Genomic DNA, 27536 nt, shown 5'->3' with positions numbered 1-27536 from the left:
TTACTTTACGTAGCGGAGGGTATAGTTATACACCTACTATATAACGCCACCACTTAATAAAGTCGGCTTTATTTAATAAAGTCTAAAGAACCTAGAACTTTTAATATTTAGGACCGATACGATAGAGGGTTAGAGGAATCGGATTAGGCTCTATTTAGATAATTAAAGATTCGGGCCTATTATAGATCGGCTACTAGCTAATTAAATAATCTAGCGTAAGGGGCTCGTTAAGGATACTAATACTATAGACTAAAGAAGGTAGAGGGTTTCCCGCTTAGGAGAACGAAACCTAGGATAATAGGCTACCCTTAGTATATAGTTTATATTAAGATATACTCGAGTTATAATTATACTAAAATAGAAGAGGGTATAAAAAGGATATCTCTAAGGCCTACCTTTATAATTAGGAGAGTCGCGTCTAGCTACTAGTAGATTCTAAATAATAAGTAGCGCGACTACCTATTATAAATAGGTAATAACCCACTTATTATTTCTCACTTATTAGCTTATTTAATAGGAATCCCGCGGGACTCCTATATAAAGGGGAAGTTAATAGATCTAGGGGTATCTAGAATCCCCTATAACTTTAATTAGAAAATCTTCACTTTTAAACCTACTTTATCCTAAAATTCTATAATAACTATATAGTAGAGAATAGTGATTCTAAGATAAAAATAAATAACTTAGGGGTAACATTTCTTATAGTATAGGAATTAATTATATTTTACTATATATTTATCGAATTTTTACTATCGTAATAATATATAAGAAATATAGTCTAGTACCTTATATAAATATATAAATATTACTTAACCACTTCCACTAAATACTATATTTATATCTCTTTTATACCTATAGGCGATAATAGTCTATTATATACCTTTTTTTTTTAGAGGAAGATACTTTCAATATAGACTTAAGTTATTTATACACTTAATTATAGACTATATTATATAAAAAAACCACGTTAGTTAATATTAAAGGTAGGGACGCTTATACACCTATAAATAATAGTATTTTATCTGATTACTTTGCAGATTTATATAGCCGAAAGAGGAAATTCTTAGCAAAATTATGCTAGCGTGGGACTATATAGGAGTCCTATAAGTCCCACGGGAGTCCTATAGGACTAATAGGGTTATGGGACCAAAATTTCTTTAGTCCTATGGGAGTAGATGGGACCAGGATATGGGACCAAAAAATTTTTAGTCCCATGGGAGTTGGCAAGGCCTAGCGGTTATGAGGTCTATCATCCGGTTGTAGCACTATACTATTTTAAAAAAGGGTGAAATATAGGCTTTCACTATAGAAAAATAAAATTGAACCTATAAGGTATAAACTAGAAGGTATATATATAGAGTAACTATATATATCTATATATAATACTAATATATAAGTAAAAAATAGGAATTTATCAAAATAAGTTAGCATTTTATCCATCTATTTTAGGTAATCCTTAGTAGAATTATACTAGCGTAGCACTAAAACTAGTGCTGCGACGGTACTATAGCACTTAGTGCCGTAGCACTATACAATAGCACCAAAATTGGCTTGGTGCTGCGGGACTTGTCAAGGCCTATATGGGACCAAATGGTGGGAGTTAGCAAGGTCTAGGTATATAGTCTACTGTTAGAATAAAAGTCTTGTCTTACCGTCTTTATCTTTATAGATTGATATCTTAGGATAGAGATTTGAAATAAGATATCCGGAAATTCTATATTTAACACGGCACAAAGCACAACGGGAGTATACCTGACTAAATTTTGCCAGGGGCCTTGCCAAAAGAAAAAACCGCCACTACACTCACTGATCAACCAGTCTTGGTCTGAGAGGTATTCCCCGCGCTATCATTAAGCTCATTAGGCTTCGGCTCGTCCGCAGCACCGAATCCATACTGAATCGCGACACACTCAATATCCTCGTCAGAAAGGAAAGGTAGCTCATTTGCAGCGCGCAAATAGCTTATATTTTCCGAGAACCCCTTAGCAACTATCAGATCAATTTCCTCCAGAGAACGGCGGACAGTCTCGGGATACAAAAAGTAGATAACGGGTAAAAAGCAAGCGTTCATCGCTGCAAAGAAGAGATATGTTCCCCATTTAATCTTTTTGATCATCATCGGAGTCACCATAACAATCAAAAAGTTGAAAAGCCAGTTGGAGCATGTTGAAAACGCGTTAGCTTTGGCACGGGTCTTGATCGGGCTGATCTCAGCCGGGTACAACCTAGAAGTGCATCAGTAACATATCAATTTCATATCTAGGCCCATAACACACCAGGGCAATGGCAACCAAGTAGCACCAAAGCTAGCAATGTAGATAAAAAGACCGAAGGCAGCACCCTTGGCTGGGCCGGCCTTGTCCGGAACCAAGCAAGCAAAGGTGATGAGCATTGAGACCATCTGGCCAACGGTACCGTAGAGGAAAAGCTTCCGACGACCGACCCGTTCAATCAAAAACCAAGAAGCAATGGCAAAGATAGAGTAGACAATCATGTTGACACCACCGAGAATAGATGGAAGCTTTCCCTCCAGCTTGATCGAGTCTCTGAAGAGGATAGGTAAATAGTAGATAACAGCATTGCAGCCACCAATCTGCTGCATGAGCTGGGACGAAACTCCGAGGAGCATACGACGAAAGTGCTGAGTCTTGCCACCGGCAAAGACGGCGAACATTGGGGTGGTCTTCCCCATCTGACCAGAGGCGCGGATAGAATCCATAATGATGTGCTTTTGTAGTGTCACCTCGTGGGAGTCCGGTTCGGCGCCCAGCAGTGCAGCAATCACTTTCTCACCTTCTCCATAGCGCTCACGCGTGAAAAGCCAGCGCGGCGACTCGGGCAGAAGGATCATACCGACGATAATGAACAAGCCAAACACGCACTGGAAGGCAATAGGGAAACGCTATATCACATCGGGGGGACCATATGAGGCGCCAAAATCAATCCAATAAGCAACCAGTGTACCAATGGCAATGGTACTACCCTCTATACAGATGAGAAGACCACGGTTTGAGGTCCGAGAGCACTCTAGATTCAAAGTTAGTGGTCTGACTCTGCGCTAAAAGGAGCCTTTGCTAATTCATTGAATACCTACCGGCCTGATAGGTGGGGATGGTAGAAGTGTTCATTCCGTTACCCACACCAGTGATTATACGCCCGATAGTAAAATGTGCGAGAGGCTGCTTGCCGGCATAAGAAGTCACCTGTACAATAACACCGAGGATCATGATAATGGCACCCCTGATTATACCCCTGCGACGACCGAGCCAGTCACCCCATATGAGCATGAAGATGGCACCAAAAAGACAGCCTGTGGTAATTTTAGTACCAAACTGAAAACCAGGACCAGTACTAACCCCCAAAGGGACTTACCAATCTCATAAAGAGCAGTGACGGTGCCCTGCATAGTTGCATTGCCTTTCAACTCGGTCATGATATCAGTGAAGGCTTGAGCGTCAATGATACCACTCATGATACCATCTACAGTAGATCTTATTAGCACAGAACTATGTTTAGTTCAAATCAAGATCACATAAGATCATAACCGAATAACAGAAAACCCAGTGTCGCAATTGTAGTAACTGCACGCGACAAGAGCTGTCCCGACATGCCGGCGAAGGTGGGAACAACCATGGTGGTTCAAGGTATCCCAATCCATATAATGATATTGTCAGATCCGATGAAAGCTGTGGATGTTCAATACTATCTGGGCGGCTATCTATGAATAGATGCTGTTCAAGTAAAGAAAGAGAAGGGAAGGAACAAGGCTTCATGCAACTCAGAAGGCAGTCCCTGTGGAGGAAACACATCCCTCTTTATATAGACTATGCGTGTTCCCCGCAGGGATTTCTCCAGGGAAACTGGAGGATGGGATGATACCCCCACCAATGTCGGCATGTTAAGGGAAAAGGGGCAGAGAAGAAGAAAAGAAGTTAAGCCGAGGGCAGTTGTATACCTGACTGGGAAAGTGGACCAAATACAAATCTCACGTGCATGTAATAAGCCGCAGGTAGAGACTTTAAAAATAAGCCTATAAAGCTATGATATTGCGTTTAAGCTGAGAATGAAATCTTTATTTTTTATTTTTTAGGGAATATGCTATATTCTATATATTCTACATATTCTATGAGTCTACATAGTCTACATCTATGCAATTGGAGTTGGATATTCCTATTCCACCCTACCACGTGAGACCTGATTCAAAGCCTCATTTACCCAGTTAGTACTTCACTAAGCCAAATCCAATGTGGCTTGATGCGCCATGCTTCTCAAACTGCAGGATTCCGAAGGCTTAGAATATTCTTCTCCTTTTGTAAGCTTATGATTTTCATGTACAAGGTGGTATATTTATATATATTTATATCTATATTCCCCTATTTTATAAGAATCCATTTTGATCCATTTCGATATTCGAATCCGATTAGAAACCTGGTCCTCACCCTCCCCGGAGTAGTGGCATACATAGGAGGAGGGGAGTAATCATGTGAAATTAATTAAATCCAATGCAACATCTCTAATAGGAACCTTGGCAAAATAATATGAAATATATGCCTTGTATCTTCAAAGAGGCTGAAAACAAATTGAGATTCCACCACCAGAGCTATGGACATATGGACCATAACACAAGTCCAAACGCCAACGAAAAACTCCTTGGAGGTAAAAAAAACACCCCCGAAATATGGAATATAAGACCAGTTCTGTACACAATAGGAATGCGCGACGAGACACCTCGTCCCCACTCCCCACTTTCAATGTCGACGGGTTGCTCCTAGCTCATCCTGGGGAAGCACCTTTCATAGGAAACAGTGCAAAATGATTGTGAAAGACCTAGCTGCTAGGTTTGGATAATAACACCTTTGCGGCCCATCGCTTCTTCAATATGGAACCCAAAGACGAGCCGGTAGAGGTCACGAAGCCAGGAGTACTGGCCACTTTGCAGCATTGCCTGACATGCATGCGCGACATCAATGGCACCCACCCGGGCTTGCAGTCCAACACTTCTGAACGTCGGGTCAAATGCCACTACCTTTCTATAATTCTTCAATAACGACGTCTGCCACGCCGCAGAGCCAAATGCATCCGAGGGAAGTGATTTCACAAAGGACGAGAGATTCTGGCTCCCACCCCGTTGATACCCACTAATGATGGCAGCCTTGGTGATCAGGATCTTTAATCGTGTGAGGTTCGGGTCTTCCGAGATAGTGGTCACGGTGTTGGCCGAGGACACTGTGTGACCGGATGACCGGGACTGCTCCGAAATACTGGATGCATTGGATGACCACTTGGTATGAGGCTTATTATGCCCGTTCCCATAACCTAATACGAGTATGTTGGGAATCGGAGCCTCGTCAGGCGAGGTCGTTGCAATGTCCTCGAATATAGTGGTTGGAGTCTCGGGGTTGCCGAGTTGGCTCATTGGGTCATCACCGAAATCCAGCTCCGACTGCTGCGAGGTTTGATGAAATGCCTGTGAAAACGTGGTTTGGCTCGGTCGAGGGGTTCCCCGATCCGAGTTGCGCAAATTATGGAGGGTCCAGCCCTCGCGGAAGAGATCGCAAAGCTCCCAGCAAGCTTGAACCGCAGACCCTAGCAACTCCTCATCCAGTGGCTTCTCTTCCCTCTTGCTCTGGCGAATGCTGAACAGCATCTCGGCCAATGTCCAACATGCACTCAGCAGAGAGTCTGTCTCCGTGATGCGGGTGCGCTGCTTCATGAGACGGTGGCACAAGGTAATATAAAAATCCAAGGTTCTTTCACGGAAGGCATCGGGAAGATTTCGATCGTGAGTGTTGTAAAGGTGATTATTCAGTTCAAAACTCACTCGTAAGACCGAGTCAGATAGGTCTGTGTCGCGAATACGGGCCTCAAATAGCGCCTGGCAGAAATCTCGACAGAGATCAAGAGTCGGATGGATCTGTGATGCATAGTCGTCGTCGCGTGTGTCATAAAGCTTCTGACAAAGCCTCCAACATGACCGCCATGCATCCTCTTGCATATCATAGTTGTGGGATTTGAGAAGACGTTCTCGATGGATATAACTAAGATTGGCCAGCGTATTACATAGTGTCCAGCATTCGTCAAGAGCAGCTCTTAGGGCATTGATTTCGGCCTCTTTGCTTGTTAGTCCTGGATTAGAATTAGTATCATTTGTTAGGACTGAAATCCATCTGCGTTCATGGCTATACCTTCAGGGATATCTTGAAACAGGGTCAGCAAGGGCTGTCATGAATCAAAGCATGACATGAAAGAAATCGGCTATAGTACCTTGCAAGCTACTCGAACGGGTGCGTCTCTCAAATTCCTCAAACTCATGTCTTGTTTGTGCACGTGGCGTCGCCCGCTCGGTGCAGTCGTTGGCGAGACTAATGGATGTTGTTAATGGGGGTGGCGATATTGGACTATTGCCAAACTGTAGGGGACCAAATCCATTAGCCCCATATATAAAACGGGGGAAGACTGTCATGAAAATACCTTCCTCCTTGTAGGTACATTTATTATATCAGTTTGCTCATCTGAACTGACTGATGGCGACTGTGACTTCTCCGTGCCCTCGAAAGTGGGCTGCATTGGCGCCTAGGTAGATCCACCATTAGCCAACGCGGCAACAGTCTTGATGGGATTCGTACAAAATCACCAAATCCTGGCGGAGCATGTATCACCGACTGCGGAGGTTCATCGTCATCCGATCTTGTGCTGTTTCCCAAATGATTTGGATATTCGGTTTGGATCTACACAGTGTGAGCCCAACTGCAATGTATAGCCCCACACACATTGTACATACCGTAAGCTCTGGTTGAGAAGGAACCGCAGATCCACGTATAGGTTCGGGAGAGCTATCATCTCCATTTGAATCGCAATCCTCACAATCATCGCAATCCTCTTCATTGGTCGTGGCCCCTGATAAGTTCTTTATCGGCTCAGAAGCGGAGAAGTGGGAACTCTCATTCCCATCGAAGACCCCGTCAAGAGACCTGTTTACGCATTAGCGATACCCCGAGAAACCAGTAACTGTCTTACATTGAAACCGAGTGTGGGGAATAGTAAACCGGACTTGCGGAGTTGACGCGGTATGGTAGAACAGATAGCGGCGACCTGACGGCCATGGCCGAATGTATATGGGATATAAGAAAACAAAGCTCAAGGGAAGGGGAAAAAAGAGATGGGGGGAGCAACACTCGAGGGAGCTGAGCCCGGTCCCTTATCGCTTACCTAGCGCATACTACACGTGATAGTCTGTTTCTTCAATACATCTTCATACTTAGATGGTTAGGATGGGAGGAGGGTATATCGGATACGGCGCTGAATATCAAGTTCCGATTTGACACTGACAATGACCTAATATGTAAATTGAGGGTCAATTGCGGGAAGAAAGACCTTGAGAAAAGTGTAGTGTGAAGCAATTGTATAACTATTGTTGTAATACATCTTCGCTCTCTAATTGGCTGAAACCGATGGAAGCGCTTTTGTCCTGGATGCGGTATAGTCCGATGCAGCTCCCCTCCATATGAGTGGCCGATAGAAGTTGAGATGCATGCTCATCACGGCGCCTATTTAACCCAGGAATTTAGAAATTTAGAAATTAGGAAACTTGGGGGAATTTTCTGGGTCTTTTTGGTTTGGGAAAACCCCAAAGTGAAAACCAACAGCGCATCGGATGCCCTGTGAAACCGGGACAGATACGGAGTAGATAGATCCATATTGGGTATACTGCAGATCTAGAATGGGTCTCGAACTCTTGAGATCATCGGAGGTGTTCAAGCGGGGGATTTGCCAATTTATATCGGGCTAGACTGTTGGGAACCCATCTTGATGTATACTCCGTGAGTACTATTTACATATTTTATATACGTTTGTTTTCTAGAGGTAAAATCGACCTGGTAATTGCTAGGAACATAGAAATGCCTCCCAATGTCCAAGGCCAGAACAGAGGACCAATTCACTCTACAAGTCTGGCAACGACTATACTTCTAGCCAACAAGGGCCAAAATGCAGAGAAATCGACAACACCACAAGGCTCCCCGAGGGACAAAGAACCAAGCAGCGGCGTTCGGGTAAAAAAAACAGGGTTGGGCTACGAATGGTGCTTGCCCAATGTTGGTGGGTCAGACTGCAAACCGCTGAGCTGTAAAATCCATTGAAGATAATAATAACCAAAACGCAAATACCTCCCTTGACGCCATATGTGTAGAGTGCAACGCCGCCCTAAATGCAAATACTGGAAGAAACACCTGTGAGGAACTTCGTCCCATCTCCGGCGGAGCCTGGGTCACCCGTCGCATCTCAAACCACTTCACTGCCCCCAAAGAAATCTCAAGCTGGCAGAATTTGAGTGTGGAGGCTAGCCAAAACCAATGACCACGCCACTAAGCTCAAAAGGCTGGTGTTTCTTCGTTTGCAAACTTCAACATGCTCCCAATGTCTCCTAGCCGACAGAATGGAAAAGGTGGATGATCGGCCCAACATGATCGGGTAGTAGGGGAGCATGGAGTATTTGTGTGATCTTTTGACAGGAAGGCCTCGGCTTGAAGTCGATAAAAGATTGACTCGCCTGAGAAGATGATTGGCTTATACTTGAGCCTTGGAGCGATCTTTCTCGGCGGAGTTGTAACTGCGCAAAATGAGCAACAATCCCTAGAATAACAAAACAAAAGGAGACGTACCGGAGAAGTTTCTCGATCAGATCAACGTGGGTCATGATCATTCGTCGGCAGCAGTACCGTCTGCAGCCAAGCTGGTCCATAGCGTCGCTGTAAAAGAGTTTATTAGCCAGGAACATAGGTGATATACTGGAGACTGTCATACCCATCTGGAACACCGTCGTCCAAAAGCTGCAGGTAACGCTCCCAGAGGTCACCGACGACCTACATCGGAAGTTTAGTAAAGGATCAATACATCACTCAAAAACAGCAGCTTACCTTGCCACAGGAGAAACAACGGACGGGAATAATCATTTTGGCGATTCAGCTTAGCAGATGATCCGGAGTATGAGAAATGAGTAAACAAGGTCGATTGGAGGTGAATGATGTCGCTTTGAGCCAGACTTTTTTTCCCGCGAAGATTGAAGGCCGATCTAACCCAATCAGGAGAACTGCGATTTTCTGCCAATAATCCCCGCCCTATTTTTCCCTTGGGAAAAAAAGTAGACGGATCTGCCATGAAGATCTCCAGACTCAAGTCCTTACAACTGTGCCCCAAATTTGTAAGCGCTATGATTGTCTGAGTCGCTCAACTTACATTCGAACGTTTTGATTCTTCTCTTCCTCGGTTCTGCTTCACACGCAAAAATGGCGGCCAATCAATCAGCACGACAGCAAAAACGATCCCGGCTTAGCGATGCGGCCTCCGAGAAGCCTGCCCGGCCCAATGAAGTGCGATCTAAAAGGCGCAGAGTCTCCGGAGCCAATGAGAACCAAACCCAGCAGACAGTCGAACCAACCGACGGTGTGAAGGAGGTTTCCAATGGCGATGCCCAGACACAGGATGTTGAGACCAAACAAAAAGGCCCCGCGCCGTGGTCTTTCTCACGTCCCGTTGGCGGTCGCTACAACAATTTAGATCCAATTCTGACCGATGATGAAGCGTGAGGACTATTTCTGTCGACAGATAGTGAGACACATTCTGACCTTTTTCTATCATAGATATCTCCTTGTCGGACTTGACACGGCCGTTCAAGTATTTGCAACCTCAACCTCTCGCCTATCACGTACGTTGCAAATGGAGGCTGGCCAGCAGATCATTGGGTTCAGCATCTGCCCCGAGGACCAGGAAAGCATCTATATCTTCACTTCTTCGGGCTCTATCAGCAAATGGAATTGGAGTTCTGGAAAGCGCATCGCACGCTGGGAGACCACCTGCGCAACCGTTTCAATGAGTCTAGCCTCGGTGGGCAAAGAAGGAAATGCTGCTGCTATTTCCTTCTCCATCATCTCGCAAAAGGATGGAAAAAGACAGATCTCGATCAACACACTGGGAGACAAGAAGATCCAAGGTACCACCGCCCTCGAGACTAGCCAGAAGATCAATAGCATCAAGGTCACCCACGATGGCCGAGTGATCATCGCTAGTGATGGTAAGCATCTATTTATGGGTACTACAACCAGCGCAGAGCTCGAGAACCTCGAGACTGTTCAGTACGCATGGCGCGAGGCGACCCTTCCTGTCAATGCGACTTGCTTTGACATCCAGATCCAAGGCTCGGAATCCATCGATCTAGCAGTAGGAGAGAGCGGCGGTTCTATCCTCATTTACCAGAATGTCTTGAATACCCTATTTGGCAAGGATCTCAGTGAGAAGAAGTCTTCGCCCAGGAAGTTGCATTGGCACCGAGGCTCTGTGAACACCGTGCGTTGGTCTAAAGACGGTATGTCCACTTGTATATATGTTTTTGAAAGAAAGAGATTGCTCACATTCATCAGGAAACTACATCATCTCGGGTGGTCAGGAGTCGGTTATGGTTCTCTGGCAATTGGACACTGGCCGGAAGCAATTCCTCCCCCATCTTTCCTCTCCCATCTGCAACATCGTCGTCTCCACCAGTGGCAGCTCATATGTGGTTAAATTGGCCGATAACTCAGTCATGGTCTTGTCGACGAGAGAATTGCAACCTCTCACTACCATCACAGGATTGCAATTGTGCCCAGACGTGTCGGGCTCTGTCGAATCTTCCAAGGGGTCTGTTGTGGCGAAATTGCACCCGCAGCAACCAGAGCGGCTGATTGTGGCCGTCCCGGCTTCCCACCAGCTTACTCAAAACCAACATGGCTCTCAGCCTGCAAATGCGGCCGTGCTTCAGACATATGATATCCGTGCCAACTCCAATATCTCCCGCCAAGCCCTTGCGCGAACCAATGCGACTACCTTGAGTGTCAGCCCTGAAGGGTCTCAAATTGTTGCACCCGATGTGAAGCACTTGGATATAGTGCATGATGCGAAGTGGTTGGCTACGGTTGATACCTGGGCCCCTCATCCTCAGGACGTAGAAGCCCTGGATCGCTCTTCTAATGCTAAATCCACTGCCACCCTCCGTCCGGAGGTCTTTTTGAAGTTCTGGAAGTGGGACGCTTCCTCTGACACATGGGAACTGGTCACACGCGTTGACGGTCCTCATTTCTCTAAGAATCACCACTCAGCGGTGCTTGGTCTAGTGGCTCGGCCCGGTGCCCATGAGTTTGCAACTCTAGGTTCCGACTCTGTTCTCCGCTTCTGGTGTCCAACTGCGAAGTACCGAAGCGGTCTGAAAGCCAAAGACCAACCAGAGCAGCCTTTAAACACGTGGAAGTGCCGTGGCACCGTTGACCTGGAGGGATGTCTCAATTCTACTGAAAATTCTCCTCTGGATGCGGCTTGTATGAGTTTCTCCGAGGATGGCTCAGTACTGGCCGTCTGCCTGCCGTCGACATCGGCTGCAAATGATGGTCTTGTTCTCCTGATCGATGCACGAAACTGCTCTGTGCACTACCGACGCACCGGTGTTTTCCTTGGAAACCCCTGCTCAACGAGTTTCCTGGGAAGTCATTTGATTGTTGCTTCTACTCACTCGGTGGCTGTCTGGGACACAGTCGACGATGTCGTTAAGACTATCCAGTCGTCAGAGTCCGTAGATTCGCCTGCCGGGAACTCACAGCTCATTGCCGTGAATGCCAGGACGAAGTCATTGGCAATTGTTACGAGTTCGTCACACAAGAAACGACGCAAGGTGCGATTCCAAATCAAGATCTACGACGTCCCATCCTTTGAGGTTGTCTTCCAGGAAACCCTGCAGACCTCCCCAGTTGCACTGCTCTCAGATGCTTATTCCGGCGATTACATCGTCGTTGACTCCGCGGCAACTGTGCAGCGACTCGGCTGTCTGGACAAGGCTTCCCAGAAGAGCCAGAACAACCAGTCTCGTGATGTGACCGGCCAAATCGACAATGGATTGGCAACTCTCTTCAGTCGTGGACCGGAAAGGCCACTCGCTGAATCTGACGACGTAGAAGAATTTTCTGCTCAAACCAAGGGACTGGCTAGTGTCTTTGGTGAGACTCCATCGTTCTCCTTGCCTGCTATTGGGGTCCTTTTCAGGAACGTGGTCCAAACACTCGGCGCCAACTAAGCTGATGGCTTTGGTCCATGATGGTTTCTTATTCGGTGCACAGGTGTAGCGGTTGACAGGGATTTTCTGTTTTGAACATTGGAATTGTGAACAGCGAACAATGTATATGTATATGGTCACATTAGTTAGTTAGGGACCCCCAAAAACTTGATGATTTATCTTTTACTACAGAAGTCTCTCGTGGTGTCGACCATCTCGTAATCATCCAAGAGTGTTTTCTCTTATTCCTTACAGTAAAATTTCATTTGCTATCCTAAAATGGGGGTAATAAACGCTGTTTAGCTAAACCGAATCTACGCCTTGCCACCAGGGCAGACAGTTTTCAGATTTGTCCCAAGGTAAAATCAAGCAACGCCTTCCTTCCGTGGACATGAGTCAAGTATGCATCCAATTCGTGATCATCGTCGATTGAGAATGGAATCTCGTTCCCTTCCTCATCCCTGTCAATGCCCTCGATTCGGGTGATGATTGAATAGGGATACCTGGCGCCGATCAATTGCCGGAGCTCTTCCACTGTTCGGGTGGCTAGTTTTTCGAGCCAGGGTTTTTGGGTTGTTTCTTGCGACTGGTCTCTCGAACCAACCTGGAACCAGATGGGAGTATGTAGTAGTGCAGAACTGAGCATAGGGTCTACATATTCAAAACCATTGCCTGCGTCGTGGTGTGGATTGGCTGAGAAGGATGGGTCGTTCGCAGCCTGGAGTAGTGAAGGGTCAATTTGCATATCGCCAATCTCAGTAGCCGTAATGGGTGCACTGGCCAGCGCCTGAGAGGCCAAAGTACTAATTCCATTGCTAATCTCGTTGCTTAGCATGCCGCCCATAGAGGAGGTTGTCGGGGTTGAGTTTCGAGACTCAGCACGCGCCGAGGATCTCTTACGTGCCGGATCCCGTTTCGTCTGGTCGTCTCGAAGTCTCTTCATGACATCGCGACAGAGTACTTCCAGAGCCTTTAGTTTGTTGCCGTGATCTGGGTCAACTGGCCCCGGCGCAAGGATTTGTTGAAGCAGCTCCGAGTTCGCAATCCATTGCTCTTTGAGCTCTCTCCAGTGTTCATCGCCGGCCTCTAACTTGCTTGTGAAATGATCCACCTTCAAGGTGTCATAGAACGCATTTCGAATCTGTCGACTTTCTTCCGGGTTGATCCCCAGGGCGTTCTTCGCCTCCGCGATTGTCATGCGTCTCTCCAGAGTCCGCATTCGTTTGGTGACATCGGTGCACACAACATCGAGTGCAAGGGCCTTTGCGTCGCGTTGGGTAGGATCTGTATTAAACACCTGTTGAAGATGCGCGGACTCTTGGATCAATTTGTCTTTCGCAGCTTGCCATCTCTCAGGGCCAGCAGCGGTTTTCTTGATGAAGCCTGCTTCTTCGCAGATTCGCTGGAAATGGTCTCTGATCTGGCGATACATAGTGTTGTCTAGGTTGAGGTACTGCTTGCTCTCATCGATGGTTGTCTCCGACGGAAAGCGTGGAGGCCCCGGAGGGTCAGCCGGTAGCCCGGCCCATCCTCGAGTTCGACGGCGACGTTTTCGCGATGCCCAACGCTCTGCACTTTCGGTTTTTAGGCGGTCTAGTCGCTCTTGGCGTTTTGCGATAACCTCTGGTGAGAGAGCGGGGGACTCAGTGGTTGGGCGTTCAGCGTCTGGTTGTGTAGGGAGAGGATGAGGATCATCGAGTGCGCTTTCGACCTTGTATACCTCCTGTTGCAAGGCGAGTAAACCCTCATCCTCCGGTGGGACAGCTTGTTCCTCGACATTTGACTGCGACTTCATTCCGTTGGGGACTCGCAGCAGCCATCGATTCTTTGCGCGCACTCGCATTAATTCTCTCTCTTTAATCTCAAAGCCTTCATCATTCAAGATACGAAGCATATCCCGCTGGCTTGTGTTCCGTTCCCAAAGCTGTTTGACTCGGGCGACGAGCTCGATATTTTTGTGCGCTGGATTTTGTTTCGAGGGAAAGCCCCATCGTTTGAACTGAGTCTGAAAGGCACGTTTGCTATGAAGTGACGAAAATCAATTGATGTCTAACAGATGAAAGCGAGGATATACACTTACCTTGGCGCAAACTGACAAGCAGTCCGCATGTAGTCCATGATCTCCTCCAACGCCTTCTTTTCCTGTATGTACATCTGGAAGCAGATTTCCCGCTTTCCGGACCAATCGTACACCATGATGAAGGAGGCGCTCCCCTCCGTGGAGGCGCGTCTGTTGGAAGAAATAGATAGAGCTGGAAGATGTGGAGCTTATCAGGCGGTTGTTGTCGCTGCTGTGCGCCGTAGTCCCTTGGGGAAATTTGGGGAAGACGCGGACAATGCAGTTTGGGCACGTGACTAAAATAATATATCCCTTGACAACATTGACAACGTTGGCATTTACATTTACAGAGCATTATTGAATAATTGTATGAATTTCATTTCATAATTTGGTCTGGTACCATCGGGGAATCATATCCCACACTTCTCGTTTCCCATGCATGAAATAAATGCCCTTGGAAATGCTATGTCCCTATCCCTAGGACACTCGACCTGCAATCGCCTAGAGATGCCAAACGCATGCGTTGCAAAGACAGCAATCCAGACGCCCGTGTATCCTGCTCATATCGAGCGGTATCCCCGTAAAGGTGCAAAAAAAAGAAAAGAAAACTCCCAGATCAAACACCAGGGGAACACTCAAATCGCCCGCTCATTGGAAGTATGAACTTGGAACAAAAAAGAAAAGGGGATAAAACAAAGGAAAATAAACAAAGGAAAAAAACGACGAAAGATGTCAGAATCAATGAAGTTTCTTGATCTTACGTCGCAGTTTGAACACTCGAGTTCGAAGCCAAGTCATGAAGAGAACCCATGTGCTTTTGGATTGGGATTTCCACGAGGCCGACGGTTCTTGGGTCACATGTACGGATCTTTGGGGTTTCTCAGAGATCTCCTCCCTAGACTGTACGGGAGACTCGGGATCTTCCGACATGTGTCGCTTCAAGCGACGCCGGGAGCCCCTCTCTTCGGCTTTGATCTGTTGTTTTTCAAGCCGGCGGTTTTTGGCGGCTTCTTTATCCTCAAAGGCCTGGCGGGCAGCCTGAACTGTGGCTGCACGGGAGATAGGATCAGTGCTAGTTCGGGTTCGGGATCGGAAAACGAAGTCGAGAGAGGTTCTGGACATCGGAGATGCAGTACCATCAGTCTCCCGGGAATATCCAAAGGACGGTCGACTGGTCACATTGGTCTGTGAAATCCCGGGGAGACGGGTAAAAGAATCATCTTGGATCTGCAATGACAGCCGGGGTAGGGCCGGGCCCGAAGAAGTACGGGTTTCTGGGATAGACGCAGGTTCCGACTCGGGGCTTTCGGCCAGTTCATCGCTATCATGGCTCGACTCCTCGTAGGACTGGCCTAATGGTGGAGTGTACGCTCGAGGCGTCTGTCGCATGGGATGCACATACTGGGATCCGGGCTTGCTCGCAGTCGAGCCTGATCCATTTGAGAACTGTGATGTTCCACTGGTAGATCGATTGTGAAGACCAGAAGGTGTTCTTTTAAAAGTCACACCTGTGAGGGACCCGCTGCGTGGGCGCTCCCGCTCGAAGTTCATGTAAATGCCCAACCCTTCTTGGTCAGTAGACGATCGCGATAGATCGATCGAGGTCGACGGGGGATCATCCCGGGAGAGTTTCCGCAGAATGGGTTTGATATGGACCTTAGGTTTTATTGATTTGCTCTTGTGAGGGCGAGAGTCGAGAGCTTCGGAGGATATGTTTTCAGAAGTATTCATCAACTGCTGTTCCGAATTCCACGGTTGTTCGCCCGGTGTATCATGCATGGCCATGCTTGAAGCCATGGAGCTGCGCTTTTTGAGGTTGACTGGAGAATTCGAATTGTCGGCAAGATCGGGAAAGGGGAATTGATCAGGGTTGAGATCTCGAGACGGAAAGATATGATAGGAGGCAGCCCGTCCAGTTTCGATGCCTGGTCTTGCCTTTGTAGGACGCTGAAGCGATCCAGATTCCCCCAGTCGGTTTTTCATGACGGGAAAGGCCGACTCTCGAGAGTATGAATCGTCTCGCGCCATCGGGGGACTTAACGGCTTTTTAGTAAGGAACCGTGTGATGCATTGTGAACTGGAGATCAGAGAGGCAGAATTCAGAAGTAATCAAGAGGGGGCATCAGCGCATCAGCGCATCAGCGGGGAAAGTGACTAAGATAAGCGCTTATGCGGGAGATGCGGGAGAGATAAAGGATTTGACATTCGCATGTCGAGACATAGAAAGCAACGGAGAGAGAGAGAGAGAGAGTAAGAAGAGTTAGTATATATTTCAAGGAAAAGGAGACGGCGGTGAAGCCGGAGACAGACGGAAATCGAGACCGCATGCGGCTTTGACTCCTATTCTCTCCTATCCCCTTTTTTTTAAATCCCTATTCTTGGATTCTAGTTTCTCTAGTCCCTTTATAGTCCCTCTAGTTTGATTAGTTTAATTCGATTTCGATTAGTTTGATTAGTTTGTCTTAAGTTCTCATCTTATTTTAATTTATTTCCCCTATATTTATTCTGTATTCCCCTATCCTTCACTCCATCTACACAATATACCTCATTATGTAATATTATATAATCAATATTATATAATATTCCCCCTTAACCTCTCATTGCATATCAAGATATCAAGGCAATAGAGTAAGGCCACACATAGAAATATCAAACTAAAAGTAAAAAAACTTCAAAAACAACAAAAGAACAAAAGAGCATATATATATATATATATATAAAAATACAAAGAATGTCCAAGACCCAAAACCAAACCAAACCAAAAAAAAAAAAGACATACAGTATTCCAATATTGTACATGTATGTACTCTGTACTCCGTACTCTGTGCCAAGCCCATGCACATCTTCCCCCACCAGTGTTTGACCTGTGTACACTGGTGGGGTTGAGACTTGATCTTTTTTTCTTTCTCTCTAATTTCTTCTTTTCTTCACTTTTCTTTCCTTCTATTTCTTCTATTTCTCTTGATAGAAAATACCCCCATATTATAACCTCAACCATGGGTCTGTCCTTGCAGAACCTGGGGTTGTCCCTGTTAGTCCTGGTCGCTTTCTCCGGTCAGGCATATGCATTTGGTGCTGGTAACATCGCCTCTCTTTCCCGCCTCGAAGGTCAAAACTGGCGCCATGGAGATATTGAGGATGCCCTTCTGACTCTCTTCATGGCGAGAGTCGCTGGTGGTAAGAAATTCGGCAAGCTGGACGTGAAGCGGGTCTACTTCGGTAACTGGTTGCGTGATTACAGCCAAGCAGTCGATGTGGGCACCGTCAAATATGTTAGTGCTGAAGCCATCCGTATCCTGCTCTGGGTGCTGGGCTTCATGAGCTTTGGGTGAGTCGTGAAAGTGGAACTATATGGCATTTTCGCTGAGACCTATGAAAAGATACGGAACCAAAGAGTTTGAGGTTACCACGGAACGCCTTGGATGTTATCAACCTACTGAGCATATCGATAATCCCTTGGGATACGCCACGGGCGAGGATGCGCGTGACTACGATCGTCGACTGCGTGGCCCCGTCGACGAAGAGCGAGAGCTTTCGGTGGATCCCCGCACCGGTATGAAGTCTGATCATGCGGTCGATATTGGACTAACCCAACCCGAAACACAGGCTTGAAACACTACATCGCAACGGAGGATGTGGGTATCGACACCTCGGCTGCACTAATTCGTCGTGTGCTCGGCCGCTCAATTCAGATGGGTCGTCGTTACGGCCAATCCGGGAACAAGGACGACCTGTACGAAGCTCTACGGCTGTTGGGCACGGGATTGCACTGCCTGGAAGATTATGCTGCTCACTCTAACTACACCGAACTCAGTCTGATTGAAATGGGAGAGACAGAGGTCTTCCCTCACGTCGGACGTAACACCAAGCTGCGAGTGAGAGGTGTCGACGAAGAAGTCTACCCAATCGTAACTGGTACCTTTGGCGGAGTTGATTTCTTCCATTCCGTACTGGGAGAGTTGTCCGATAAGACAATGCAGTCTGAAATTGAGGGCTTGGAGAATGTCGTCGCCCAATCGGAGAACCAGGATGCCTCCGAGAGTTTCCTGCAGACCCTGCTAGGCAAGATTCCTGATGGGCTGCTTGGTGATAGCAACGACCAGACCGGAAAGATGGATGACTTCAAATCAAAGGCAGATGATGCCAAACATGACGGCGAGAATGTCAATCCTCGTGAACCTGAAGATTGGGCTCTCTACCTGGACAATGTCCAGAAGCAGATCTACCCAGTCCTCGAGTGGCATGACAACCTGCTGAAACAAATCAATGAGGCCATCGAAAAGATCCCAGTCTTACCCGACCTGATCGAGCAAATTCAGGATCAAATCACCCTTTTTGTCTTCTCTATTTTGGCTCCCTATGTTCTTCCCATTATCAAGCAGGTCAAGTCCGAGCTCGAAACCGGCTCATCTGAAGTGATCCAGAGCAGCCGGGAGCAGCAGCACATTGTGTTCAACGACGATGACTGCTCGAACCCGACTCACTCAATGCTCTCAAAGGATCACTTTTCCAATATTCTGAATGAACCAGCTGGTCGTATTGCGTCAGCTGTTGTCAAATGGTCGGTTCCTCAGCTCATGTCATGCTGGGATGATGAGAATGTCGATATCGACCGAACCCTTGACAGAATCATCTCTGGTGTTTTCCATCACCCCGCTCTTCGTGAATTTGGACGTGATGGAGCTGCCGATATGCACCAAATCATGTTCTCCACAGTCGAGAAGTGGTGGAGCCAAAAGGATGATGAGGAGCGTGATATCCTCCGCGAGCAGCTGAGCCGCGACGGTGTCCTTGAAGGCAGAAACCATAAAGATGGCGTGCAGGATTGTGGACACGGATGTGGTAAGCCACTCGCTCTTCCCAAGTCTCATGGCAACTCTGGCGGAGGCCAGGGGTCCGGTGGCTCTGGTGACTCTGGTATTGAGAACCTTGCTTCCGAGGCTCTGGGAGGAGGCGCATTTGGAGGTATACTCGGTGGACTCGTAGGAGGCATGGGTTCTATGCTTCTCAACAACAGCGGCTCAAAGCCTGACCGGGAGAGCCCTGAGCCTCAGAACTACGACACTGGGAATTCTTACCAGAGTCGGCCCCAACATGAGAGCCAGCAATATGGAGGGGACTCGTACAGTCAAATACAGCCCCCTCGCCAGAGTGAATATGGACAGCCAAGCGAACCAAGCTACGGAGGCTACAGTCAGCCCCCGATTCATCGCGAAGAATACCGTCCCCGTCCCGATGGATACGAATATCGAAGTGAAACTGTCTATGAACAGCCCCCTGCGCGTCGTGATGAGTACCCTGGCTATGCACCTCCAGCAGAGAACTTCCGCCGGGAGGAGCACCACCAATACCAGTCGGAAAGCCAGGGCTACTATCAGGAGCAGACACGGGAGACCTACCAAAGTGGCCAATCTGAATACCAACGTACAGAGACACAGTACGGATACGGAGGCCCGCCTCCCCGTCAGGAATATGGACAGTGAGTCGACTTTGATTATTTTTTATCGGCTAGTCTGTTAAATTGACCACAATGTACAGGGAGCCCTCTGGATATGGTAGACCACAACCTGGCTACACTGAATATGAAAATTCAGGCTATAGGCCCCAGGAAGGATATGGTCAGCGAGAGGGTGGCGATGGATACCGCCCCGAGCGACAATACGAGGGCGAGGAGCGCGCCAGGTACCGTTCGGGTTCTCACAGTGGGGGCAGCGATAATGAGGAACGTTCTCACCGACACCACCGACACCACCATCACCATGAACGGTCTGGTTCGGATTCGGATTAGGTAACCTCAGCATTGCCCCGGATATAGTTTTTTTGGGCTAGTGATAGATCCTGTCGCAGTGGATGCCGGCGAAGACATCTACCATTCCTTAACCTCTCCGGGGGCCGGTTGTTCAGTGCGAACAACCTTGTCACAGTTGAGCAGGCGGAGTGGATCAAGAGCCAATTTCAGCTAGAAATGCAGATATGAGTATTAGCGGTATGCTCCAAATGCGTAGACAATGTATATTTGGATTTGGAGGTTGAATGAGAATGTATATCAAGACTTACCCGGCGCATTGTGTCAACTGTACTTTCACCCAACTCGTGCTCGAGGTAGTCCCGCTTGACGAGACCGACACCGTGCTCCCCAGTGACAGTGCCCTCCATCTCCACAGCACGTTTCACCATGCGGTGCACGACTCCCTCTGCTATCTCCTTCTCACTGTCGCTGAAGAGGATAATCGCTGTCGGCTGTTAGTACATGTCGAATAATTCTGGGATATGTCGAAATCAAGGCAATAGCTTACCGTGGAAGTTGCCATCTCCAACATGGCCACAGATTCCAGCCAACAAGCCATTATTAGTCATATCTTCCTTGGTTGCCTCCATAATATCGGGCAACTTGCTCATCGGGACCGCGACATCGGTCGTCCAGACGTGGTCATCCGGGTTTCTCTTCATTGCCATGACACTCCACAGCGCCTCTTTGCGAGCACTCCAGAGTTCTGCCATTTCATCCTTGCCACGTGCAAACTCGAAGGTATTGCCGGAGGTGCTAGACACAATTTTCTGCACCATACTAATCTGCTCCTTGACCGCATTTGGAGTGCCAGTGAACTTGAAGAACAGGGTGGGGGACTCCTTCCATTGGCGGCTGGTAGTCTTGCTGGCATTGATGCACTTCATCTGGATATCATCCAGAATCTCAACACCAGCGACAGGGATACCAGCCTCCACCACATTGGTCACACACTCCGCAGCATTGTGAATAGTGGCAAAGCTTGCAACCGCAACATTCTCACTCTGAGGCTTGACCGTCAGCTTCAAGGTCGCCTCCGTTACTAGACCAAGAGTGCCTTCGCTGCCAATAAAGAGCTTGGTTAGGTCATAACCAGCACTAGACTTCCTCGGTCGCTGCCGAGTCTTGATAATGGTGCCATCGGCGAGGACCACAGTGAGCGACAGCACCCACTCACGCATTGTTCCGTACCGGTAGGCATTGGTTCCCGAGCATCCCGTTCCGACCATACCGCCAATCATCGCACCAGGGCCGGGGTCCGGGGGGAAGAAAAGCCCATCCTTAGCGATCTCCTCGTTCAACTCCTCCCATCCAACGGCAGGCTGGACAACAACATCCAAGTCACGCTTGTGGAGCTTCAAGATGCGGTCCATGCGACGGAAATCCACGCATACACCACCTCTCGTAGACGCGAAATGGCCTTCCAAGCTCGTGCCTCCGGAGTACGGGGTCACGGGGATAACGCGCTGGTGGCAGACCTTCATGATGCGCGAGACCTCCTCGGTACTTGACGGGTAGAGGATCAAGAAGGGCCTCTCATTCTCTTTCAACGAGTAGGAAGACCAATCGGATCCGGAATGCGATTCCAAGTCGCCACTTGCAGTTGATACATTTTCCTTGCCCAGGATCTCGACGAAATCAGCCCACGCTGCCTGGAGGTTGGAGGGAGAGACGTTGTGTTTCGGGGCCTCGATCTCGGAGAGGGGAGTCGTAGATGAGGAGGGCAGAGCTGCGGGCTTGATGGATCCGAGGTAGTAGGCACCGGTTGAGAAGAAAACCAAAGCTACAGCGCGATTACAGATTTAGTTAGCCAGTGACCCGAAGGGAAAATGCAAGGTTATCTCGGCATCGCATACCGAAGACCAGGGCAGCAGAACGACCCCCGGGAGACTGGGTCTGATATTGAGCAAATTTCTCCTGTTCGGCGCGCTCGCGCTTCAGACGCTGCTGGGTGCTTTCGTATAGTTGACTCTTGAATGATGCGTTTTCCTTGGCTTGCTTGGGCGAAGCTACGAAATGGCGCACGAGGCGGGGTGCGGGCCGAGTCCGGAGACTACGTGCCCCTAGTACAAGAGCATTGAAGACCATTGCGGAAGAAGTGAGCTCTTAAAGCTATCAAAGCTATCAGAGAGAGAGAGAGAGAAAGAGACGAGAGGTGGAGGACGGACCGAGTTCCGGGGTCTTGGCATCCGGGCCGATACTTTTTTCTCTCTTACAGGGATAGTATATATATTCAGTACAATATATATAATAAATAGTATAGTACATATGTATATATATTATAGTGTATCTTATATGATTTGATATGTTAAAAAGGTGTCACCTATATCAGAATATATAGATTTATAAAAAAAAACCCCTCAAATATGTCACTTGACCATATAGTGGCGGGTCACATGGCTATTCAATCGCCTCAACGAAAACATATATAAACCACGCCGGTTAATATCGTCCGGCTAAAAAAGAAAAAGGTCGATCCACATCTCATCTCATCCGAAGTGGAACTTGTCTGGACCTGCGGGGAGCTCTCTTCTCGGTTCAATTCACTTCGCATTCTCCCGGTTCACCCTTTTTTTCTCTCAAGTTCTTTATATATTCTGTGTAGAATCTCTCTTTCTCTACTCTCATCTCAATCTCCATTTCCCCGGAATTCCTAACGCCCTTCTAAAACCCCATATACACAATGGCCACATCTCAGGTAGGACTCGACTCACCGTTGAAAAATATCGCAAACAAAGTCTGACAGTCATTTAGAACCTCTCCTTCGTCCTCCAGGGCATCCACAAGGTTAAGTTCGAAGACCGCCCGGTTCCCGAGCTGAAGAACCCGCACGATGTCATCATCAACGTCAAGTACACCGGTATCTGCGGCAGTGATGTATGTATGCTTTGGAAACAATATGAATCATAGACTAACGTATCCCCGCAACAGGTGCACTACTGGGAACATGGCTCGATTGGTTCATTTGTCGTCAAGGACCCCATGGTTCTCGGGCACGAGTCAGCAGGCATTATCACCCAAGTCGGAACAGCTGTCAAGACTCTAAAGGTGGGCGACCGGGTTGCCATGGAGCCCGGCACTTCCTGCCGCCGATGCGAGCCCTGCAAGGCTGGAAAGTACAACCTGTGCGAGGACATGCGCTTCGCCGCGACCCCACCCTATGACGGCACCCTCGCCAAGTACTACACTCTCCCCGAGGACTTCTGCTACAAGCTCCCCGAGCACATCTCCCTGCAGGAGGGAGCACTGATGGAACCCCTCGGTGTTGCTGTGCACATCGTGCGCCAAGCCGGCGTTAGCCCGGGCCAGTCGGTGGTTGTATTCGGCGCCGGCCCCGTGGGCTTGCTGTGCTGTGCTGTGGCAACTGCGTTCGGTGCCTCCAAGGTCATCGCCGTGGATATCCAGCAGCAACGTCTTGACTTTGCCAAGGACTACGCTACGACGTCGACGTTCATGCCTAGCAAGGTTGCGGCCACTGAGAACGCCGAGCGCCTGAGACAAGAGAATGGACTCGGCGCTGGAGCCGATGTGGCGATTGACGCTTCGGGCGCCGAGCCCTCTGTGCACACGGGCATCCATGTCCTGCGCAACGGAGGCACGTACGTGCAGGGTGGCATGGGCCGCAGCGAGATCCAGTTCCCTATCATGGCGGCTTGTTCCAAGGAGCTGACCATCAAGGGTAGCTTCCGGTATGGTAGCGGAGACTACAAGCTTGCCGTTGGACTGGTTTCATCCGGTAAGGTCGATGTCAAGAAGTTGATTACCGGCACGGTCAAGTTCGACCAAGCTGAGCAAGCCTTTATTGAGGTCAAGGCTGGCAAGGGCATTAAGACCTTGATTGCTGGTATTGATGTGTAAATTCCATTATAGAAACGAAACATTGGGAATAAACGGGGCGTTTTTATTATTATTCAGCAGATCTTGAATGAGAGATGAATCAAAAGTTGATATGTCTGAGCTGTTGAGTAAATAAAGTAACATGTAGAAATGATCAAGGCCAACAGCGGGGGGTATCGTGCAGTGTAGTAAAAGACCAAATTCAAAACAGGGGGAAAAAAAAAAGACTATGCGTACCCAGTGGTGTTAAATAATACTAACAGCACCCTTGATTTGGGTGATTTCCAGAGCCCAAGCGGAAAACATCCTCCCATTCCCTCATCCCGCTCTTCCAACTATGTCCAGTACCAGGAGCTTTGCCCTTTCGACGAGTCCTGCGCTGGAGGGGCACGGAATTATCATCCAATGTTGCCCGACTTCTGATACTCGAAGCGTCACTGCCGCCATATAGACCTCCATCCCCGTACTGGATCCCACTCTGCGGGTCGTCGGGGTCGATCTCACCGAGCTCGATCTTGGTCAAGATAATGCGCGCCAATCGATTAAAGACTTCCTCCACGCCATCCCCCGTCAGAGCTGAGATCTCCACAGCGACGGGGATATTCGACTTGGCAGCCCAGTGGGATGTCTCCTCGGAGCTAACCTCTCTGCCTTCCGAGGCACGAGTAGCAGTCAACCTAGTCCCCGTCCCCATCATGCTGGTCGAGCGAATCGACCCATTCATATCCCACGGGATAGATGACTGTCTGCTGGAAGTACTGGACGGGGTCGGAGGCGGGCGGGAGTTATCTTCGAAATCGGACTGGGCCTCGGAGGTCAAGTCAGCTTTATTCCCGGCCAGGATGACGGATAAGTTCGGGGAAGCGAGGGCACGGGCGTCCATGAGGAAGGTCGGGAGGGAGGTGAAGGAAGCGTAGGAAGCGACATCGTAGATGAGGATTGCGCCTGCTGCGCCGCGATAGTATGATCTTGAAACCGATCGAAAGCGTTCTGTGCCTGCTGTATCCCAGAGTTGGAGTTTGATACGTCTCCGACGCGAGCCCGTGCCAAGTTTCACGATGCGCGATGCGAATTCCACGCCGATGGTCTGAGAAGAAAGTACTCGCCCTGGAGAGAAGATAAGTCAGAGAGAGAGAGAGAGCCAGTGGGGAGATTGGGGGGTTGTACATTCGTCTTTCACGAAGCGGTGTAGTACACAAGACCTTCAAGGATCCGATGTCAGCAGATGATCTAAGCTTGGTATGTACCATATAGTTATGTACTTACTTTCCAGCACCGCTTGGTCCTAGGAGGATGACTTTGGCGAGGTAATCGTACATGCTCCCTAGTTCCTATGATTGCATTAGCCGGTTACTAGCCGGTTTCTAAGGGGTTTTGGGTTGAGGATAGGGGGTATCATGTACCTGGTCTGAGACGGAGGATGTAGACGAGGCATTTGAAAGACCTCTTTGGCGTGCCATGAGAGGGTAGGGAAATAAATATTTGGGGAGATAATGAGAGAAAGGTAGCTTTGACTCGGGGGGAAAGCTGCCCGACCGGGAGTGATCTCCTTAACTATTGATATTACACTATTAACTATATTAACTAGTTCTATTTGATTAACTAGTTATACTACTTTTTAAGATTAAAATAGAAAAGAGATCAAGTACCCAATTCTTTTAAGATCTAAATATTGAAACGTCCATAATTTCTATATAACATGATTTATAGGATCAGACTCTTGATTTTAATAGGGTTTCGTATTTCATATACTTGGGGGCTTAGGTGAGGCTGAGGACATAGAGAATTATATTATACTATATAGGGGGCTATGTAGTGGAAAAGGAGAGATCTACATAAAAAATCTCCGTCACCTTATATGGCAATTTTTCTAGAAACAAGATTCAAGGTAGTCCGAGTGGCGTATAACAGTTAGTGGCCTATTACGGAGTATATATCTCCAAGGTTACATATATATGTAAATGGCTAAGTTGCCCGAGGCTGATTTGGTGATTTGGGTTTGCGCTTTAAAGATTTAAAAAGACCCTGAAATCTCTTGGGGTCAGAATTTCGTCATCCCCGTTACATCACCTTTTTTATATTCTGACATTCTTTCTTTCTTCTCTACATTCACCATGAAGTTTACTTGGGTACTCCTTTTACTCTCTACGGTCTCATCCCTGACCATTCCTCAAACAGAGAATCTCATTCGAGATGTAGACTCTCTGGAATCTCTGGACTCCCTAGATTCTACCCACACAGATCTTATAACTCTTGAGAAACGGCGTGGTGGTGGTGGAGGCCGAGGCGGTTCATCCGGAGGAAGCAGTGGAGGCCGTACTGGTTCCTCAGGCTCCTCAGGCTCCTCCGGTTCTGGTTCTTCTGGTTCCTCAGGTTCCTCCGGTTCAAGCGGAGGCAGTCGCAGTGGTTCAAGCAATGTTGGTGGTACAACCAGTGGCGGCTCTGGCACTCGAGCAACGTACGGTGGAGGCAACTACTATGCCGGTGGTGCGCGAACTCCATACAAGTCTGGCTCCCGGTCCCGTGGAGGCATCGCTCCCTACGTGCTCGGTGGAGCCGCACTGGGCGTCTTCCCCGGTCTTTGGCTGTACAGCGCCTACGCCTACCCTTACAGCCACCACTACAACTACTACAACGAAAATGCCCACAAGAACGAGTCGCTCCCCGTTGTCTGTGTGTGCCAGGAGTACTCGGAGTGTGGCTGCGACGACAACAACAACAGCACATACTACAAGTCCCTCTTCAACGGCACCGTGCCCAAGAACTCCAGTATTGTGCGCGTGGCCGATGTGAATGGCACTCAGACCATCTACATCAATGGCACCTTGCCCAACGGTACCACGGCCGATGATGGAAGCTCGACTAGTGGATCGACTAATGGATCGACTAATACTTCCTCGGCATCTGGGCCTGTCGCGATGGTCCTACATGCTAGCGGGTACTGGGTGACCGTTGCCGTGGTGGTGGCCGCCGTCTGGGGATTATAAATGTGGACTTTTTTCTGCTTTGCTTTCTGCTTGCTGACTGCCAAATTTTTATGGCTCAACCTGGCTGGTATTGATGATGGGCCCTTAATGTTATAATAAGAGATGATTGGGATGGGATGTTTGCTTGCAACTTTGATACCCCGGTTTGGGAACCTGCTCTTGGCCTGTACAACGGTATTGTTTATATCCATAAGCCCTTTGCTTTTGATAATGTTAAGGCGATGAATTGGACTAAAAACTGTACATTGTAATAAGATAAGAACAATGTAAAGTATAAAATGTAGTCTCAGGATACTACATTAGGCATCAAAAAATGTTTCAAGCTTGAAAATAGTGAAATTGATTCACTTTCTCCTTTTCTCTCGTCTTCCCTTGTTATTCCGAGTCAATAAACTGCCGCGACAGGGCATATTTCTTGTCTCTGTCATCCTACACCAAATCCAAGAACCCACATCGAATGGTCTCATAAGCACGTCGGGTTCTATTTAAGAGATTTAAATTCGGTTTCAAAAGCAAGATTATCATTTCAGGCAACACAAGCACAAATTCAATGTTACTCCTATCCATCTCAACCCAGTGAATCATAGCAAGAGTTTCGGCCATAACTCTTACTGATCTATATTGCCATGCCGAGTTCGTTTTGATTGAAGAAGATAGAAGTATAACAAGACGTGAGGATATTCTTAAATTGGACTAGTTGTACTGTTAGAAACGAGTGCTATTTTTAAATAATACCATAGGGGGAAAAGAATATGAGAAATTGTGCATTTAACATTCAACAGAAGAGAAGGA

The 27536-nt window shown here is 48.0% G+C and overlaps 11 protein-coding genes across 11 annotated transcripts; 4 read left to right on the top strand and 7 right to left on the bottom strand.

Annotated features, from left to right (window-relative positions):
* Nucleotides 1-1810: 1810 nt before the first annotated feature.
* Nucleotides 1811-3633, bottom strand: N7517_010384 (Major facilitator superfamily domain general substrate transporter; the record flags this gene model as incomplete). The annotated part of the gene is made up of 6 exons (XM_056728107.1): nt 1811-2225; nt 2277-2902; nt 2957-3027; nt 3095-3310; nt 3373-3480; nt 3561-3633. 6 exons carry the CDS (start codon nt 3631-3633, stop codon nt 1811-1813), a joined length of 1509 nt encoding a protein of 502 aa, XP_056573922.1.
* Nucleotides 3634-4834: 1201 nt separating this feature from the next.
* Nucleotides 4835-7103, bottom strand: N7517_010383 (uncharacterized protein; the record flags this gene model as incomplete). Its single annotated transcript, XM_056728106.1, has 7 exons — nt 4835-6126; nt 6186-6197; nt 6265-6409; nt 6472-6573; nt 6627-6728; nt 6782-6971; nt 7018-7103. The coding sequence occupies 7 exons, from the start codon at nt 7101-7103 to the stop codon at nt 4835-4837; spliced, it is 1929 nt and encodes a 642-aa protein (XP_056573921.1).
* Nucleotides 7104-8565: 1462 nt separating this feature from the next.
* Nucleotides 8566-8951, bottom strand: N7517_010382 (DNA-directed RNA polymerase core subunit RPB10; the record flags this gene model as incomplete). Its single annotated transcript, XM_056728105.1, has 4 exons — nt 8566-8608; nt 8661-8747; nt 8803-8861; nt 8916-8951. The coding sequence occupies 4 exons, from the start codon at nt 8949-8951 to the stop codon at nt 8566-8568; spliced, it is 225 nt and encodes a 74-aa protein (XP_056573920.1).
* A 333-nt stretch (nt 8952-9284) lies between these two features.
* On the top strand, nt 9285-12094 carry N7517_010381 (WD repeat protein; the record flags this gene model as incomplete). Its single annotated transcript, XM_056728104.1, has 3 exons — nt 9285-9580; nt 9639-10360; nt 10416-12094. 3 exons carry the CDS (start codon nt 9285-9287, stop codon nt 12092-12094), a joined length of 2697 nt encoding a protein of 898 aa, XP_056573919.1.
* Nucleotides 12095-12416: 322 nt separating this feature from the next.
* On the bottom strand, nt 12417-14269 carry N7517_010380 (Clr5 domain-containing protein; the record flags this gene model as incomplete). The annotated part of the gene is made up of 2 exons (XM_056728103.1): nt 12417-14094; nt 14154-14269. 2 exons carry the CDS (start codon nt 14267-14269, stop codon nt 12417-12419), a joined length of 1794 nt encoding a protein of 597 aa, XP_056573918.1.
* Nucleotides 14270-14870: 601 nt separating this feature from the next.
* On the bottom strand, nt 14871-16160 carry N7517_010379 (uncharacterized protein; the record flags this gene model as incomplete). The annotated part of the gene is made up of 1 exon (XM_056728102.1): nt 14871-16160. The coding sequence occupies one exon, from the start codon at nt 16158-16160 to the stop codon at nt 14871-14873; it is 1290 nt and encodes a 429-aa protein (XP_056573917.1).
* A 968-nt stretch (nt 16161-17128) lies between these two features.
* On the top strand, nt 17129-19920 carry N7517_010378 (Het-C domain-containing protein; the record flags this gene model as incomplete). Its single annotated transcript, XM_056728101.1, has 4 exons — nt 17129-17460; nt 17513-17685; nt 17739-19611; nt 19671-19920. The coding sequence occupies 4 exons, from the start codon at nt 17129-17131 to the stop codon at nt 19918-19920; spliced, it is 2628 nt and encodes an 875-aa protein (XP_056573916.1).
* Nucleotides 19921-19998: 78 nt separating this feature from the next.
* Nucleotides 19999-22008, bottom strand: N7517_010377 (Vanillyl-alcohol oxidase C-terminal subdomain 2; the record flags this gene model as incomplete). The annotated part of the gene is made up of 4 exons (XM_056728100.1): nt 19999-20091; nt 20190-20365; nt 20429-21703; nt 21777-22008. 4 exons carry the CDS (start codon nt 22006-22008, stop codon nt 19999-20001), a joined length of 1776 nt encoding a protein of 591 aa, XP_056573915.1.
* Nucleotides 22009-22603: 595 nt separating this feature from the next.
* On the top strand, nt 22604-23778 carry N7517_010376 (NAD(P)-dependent alcohol dehydrogenase; the record flags this gene model as incomplete). The annotated part of the gene is made up of 3 exons (XM_056728099.1): nt 22604-22618; nt 22675-22797; nt 22852-23778. 3 exons carry the CDS (start codon nt 22604-22606, stop codon nt 23776-23778), a joined length of 1065 nt encoding a protein of 354 aa, XP_056573914.1.
* Nucleotides 23779-24013: 235 nt separating this feature from the next.
* N7517_010375 (putative Ras family GTPase (Rab4b)) lies at nt 24014-25217 on the bottom strand (the record flags this gene model as incomplete). The annotated part of the gene is made up of 4 exons (XM_056728098.1): nt 24014-24864; nt 24925-24959; nt 25024-25088; nt 25161-25217. 4 exons carry the CDS (start codon nt 25215-25217, stop codon nt 24014-24016), a joined length of 1008 nt encoding a protein of 335 aa, XP_056573913.1.
* A 654-nt stretch (nt 25218-25871) lies between these two features.
* On the top strand, nt 25872-26744 carry N7517_010374 (uncharacterized protein; the record flags this gene model as incomplete). The annotated part of the gene is made up of 1 exon (XM_056728097.1): nt 25872-26744. One exon carries the CDS (start codon nt 25872-25874, stop codon nt 26742-26744), a length of 873 nt encoding a protein of 290 aa, XP_056573912.1.
* Nucleotides 26745-27536: the final 792 nt, after the last annotated feature.

The sequence above is a fragment of the Penicillium concentricum genome, assembly GCF_028827145.1.
Source record: "Penicillium concentricum strain IBT 3081 chromosome Unknown utg000006l_segment0_segment0, whole genome shotgun sequence".
In the NCBI taxonomy this organism is placed as follows: domain Eukaryota; kingdom Fungi; phylum Ascomycota; class Eurotiomycetes; order Eurotiales; family Aspergillaceae; genus Penicillium; species Penicillium concentricum.
Note: the sequence above shows the minus strand (reverse complement) of the source record. Positions and strands in the feature narration are given on the sequence as shown.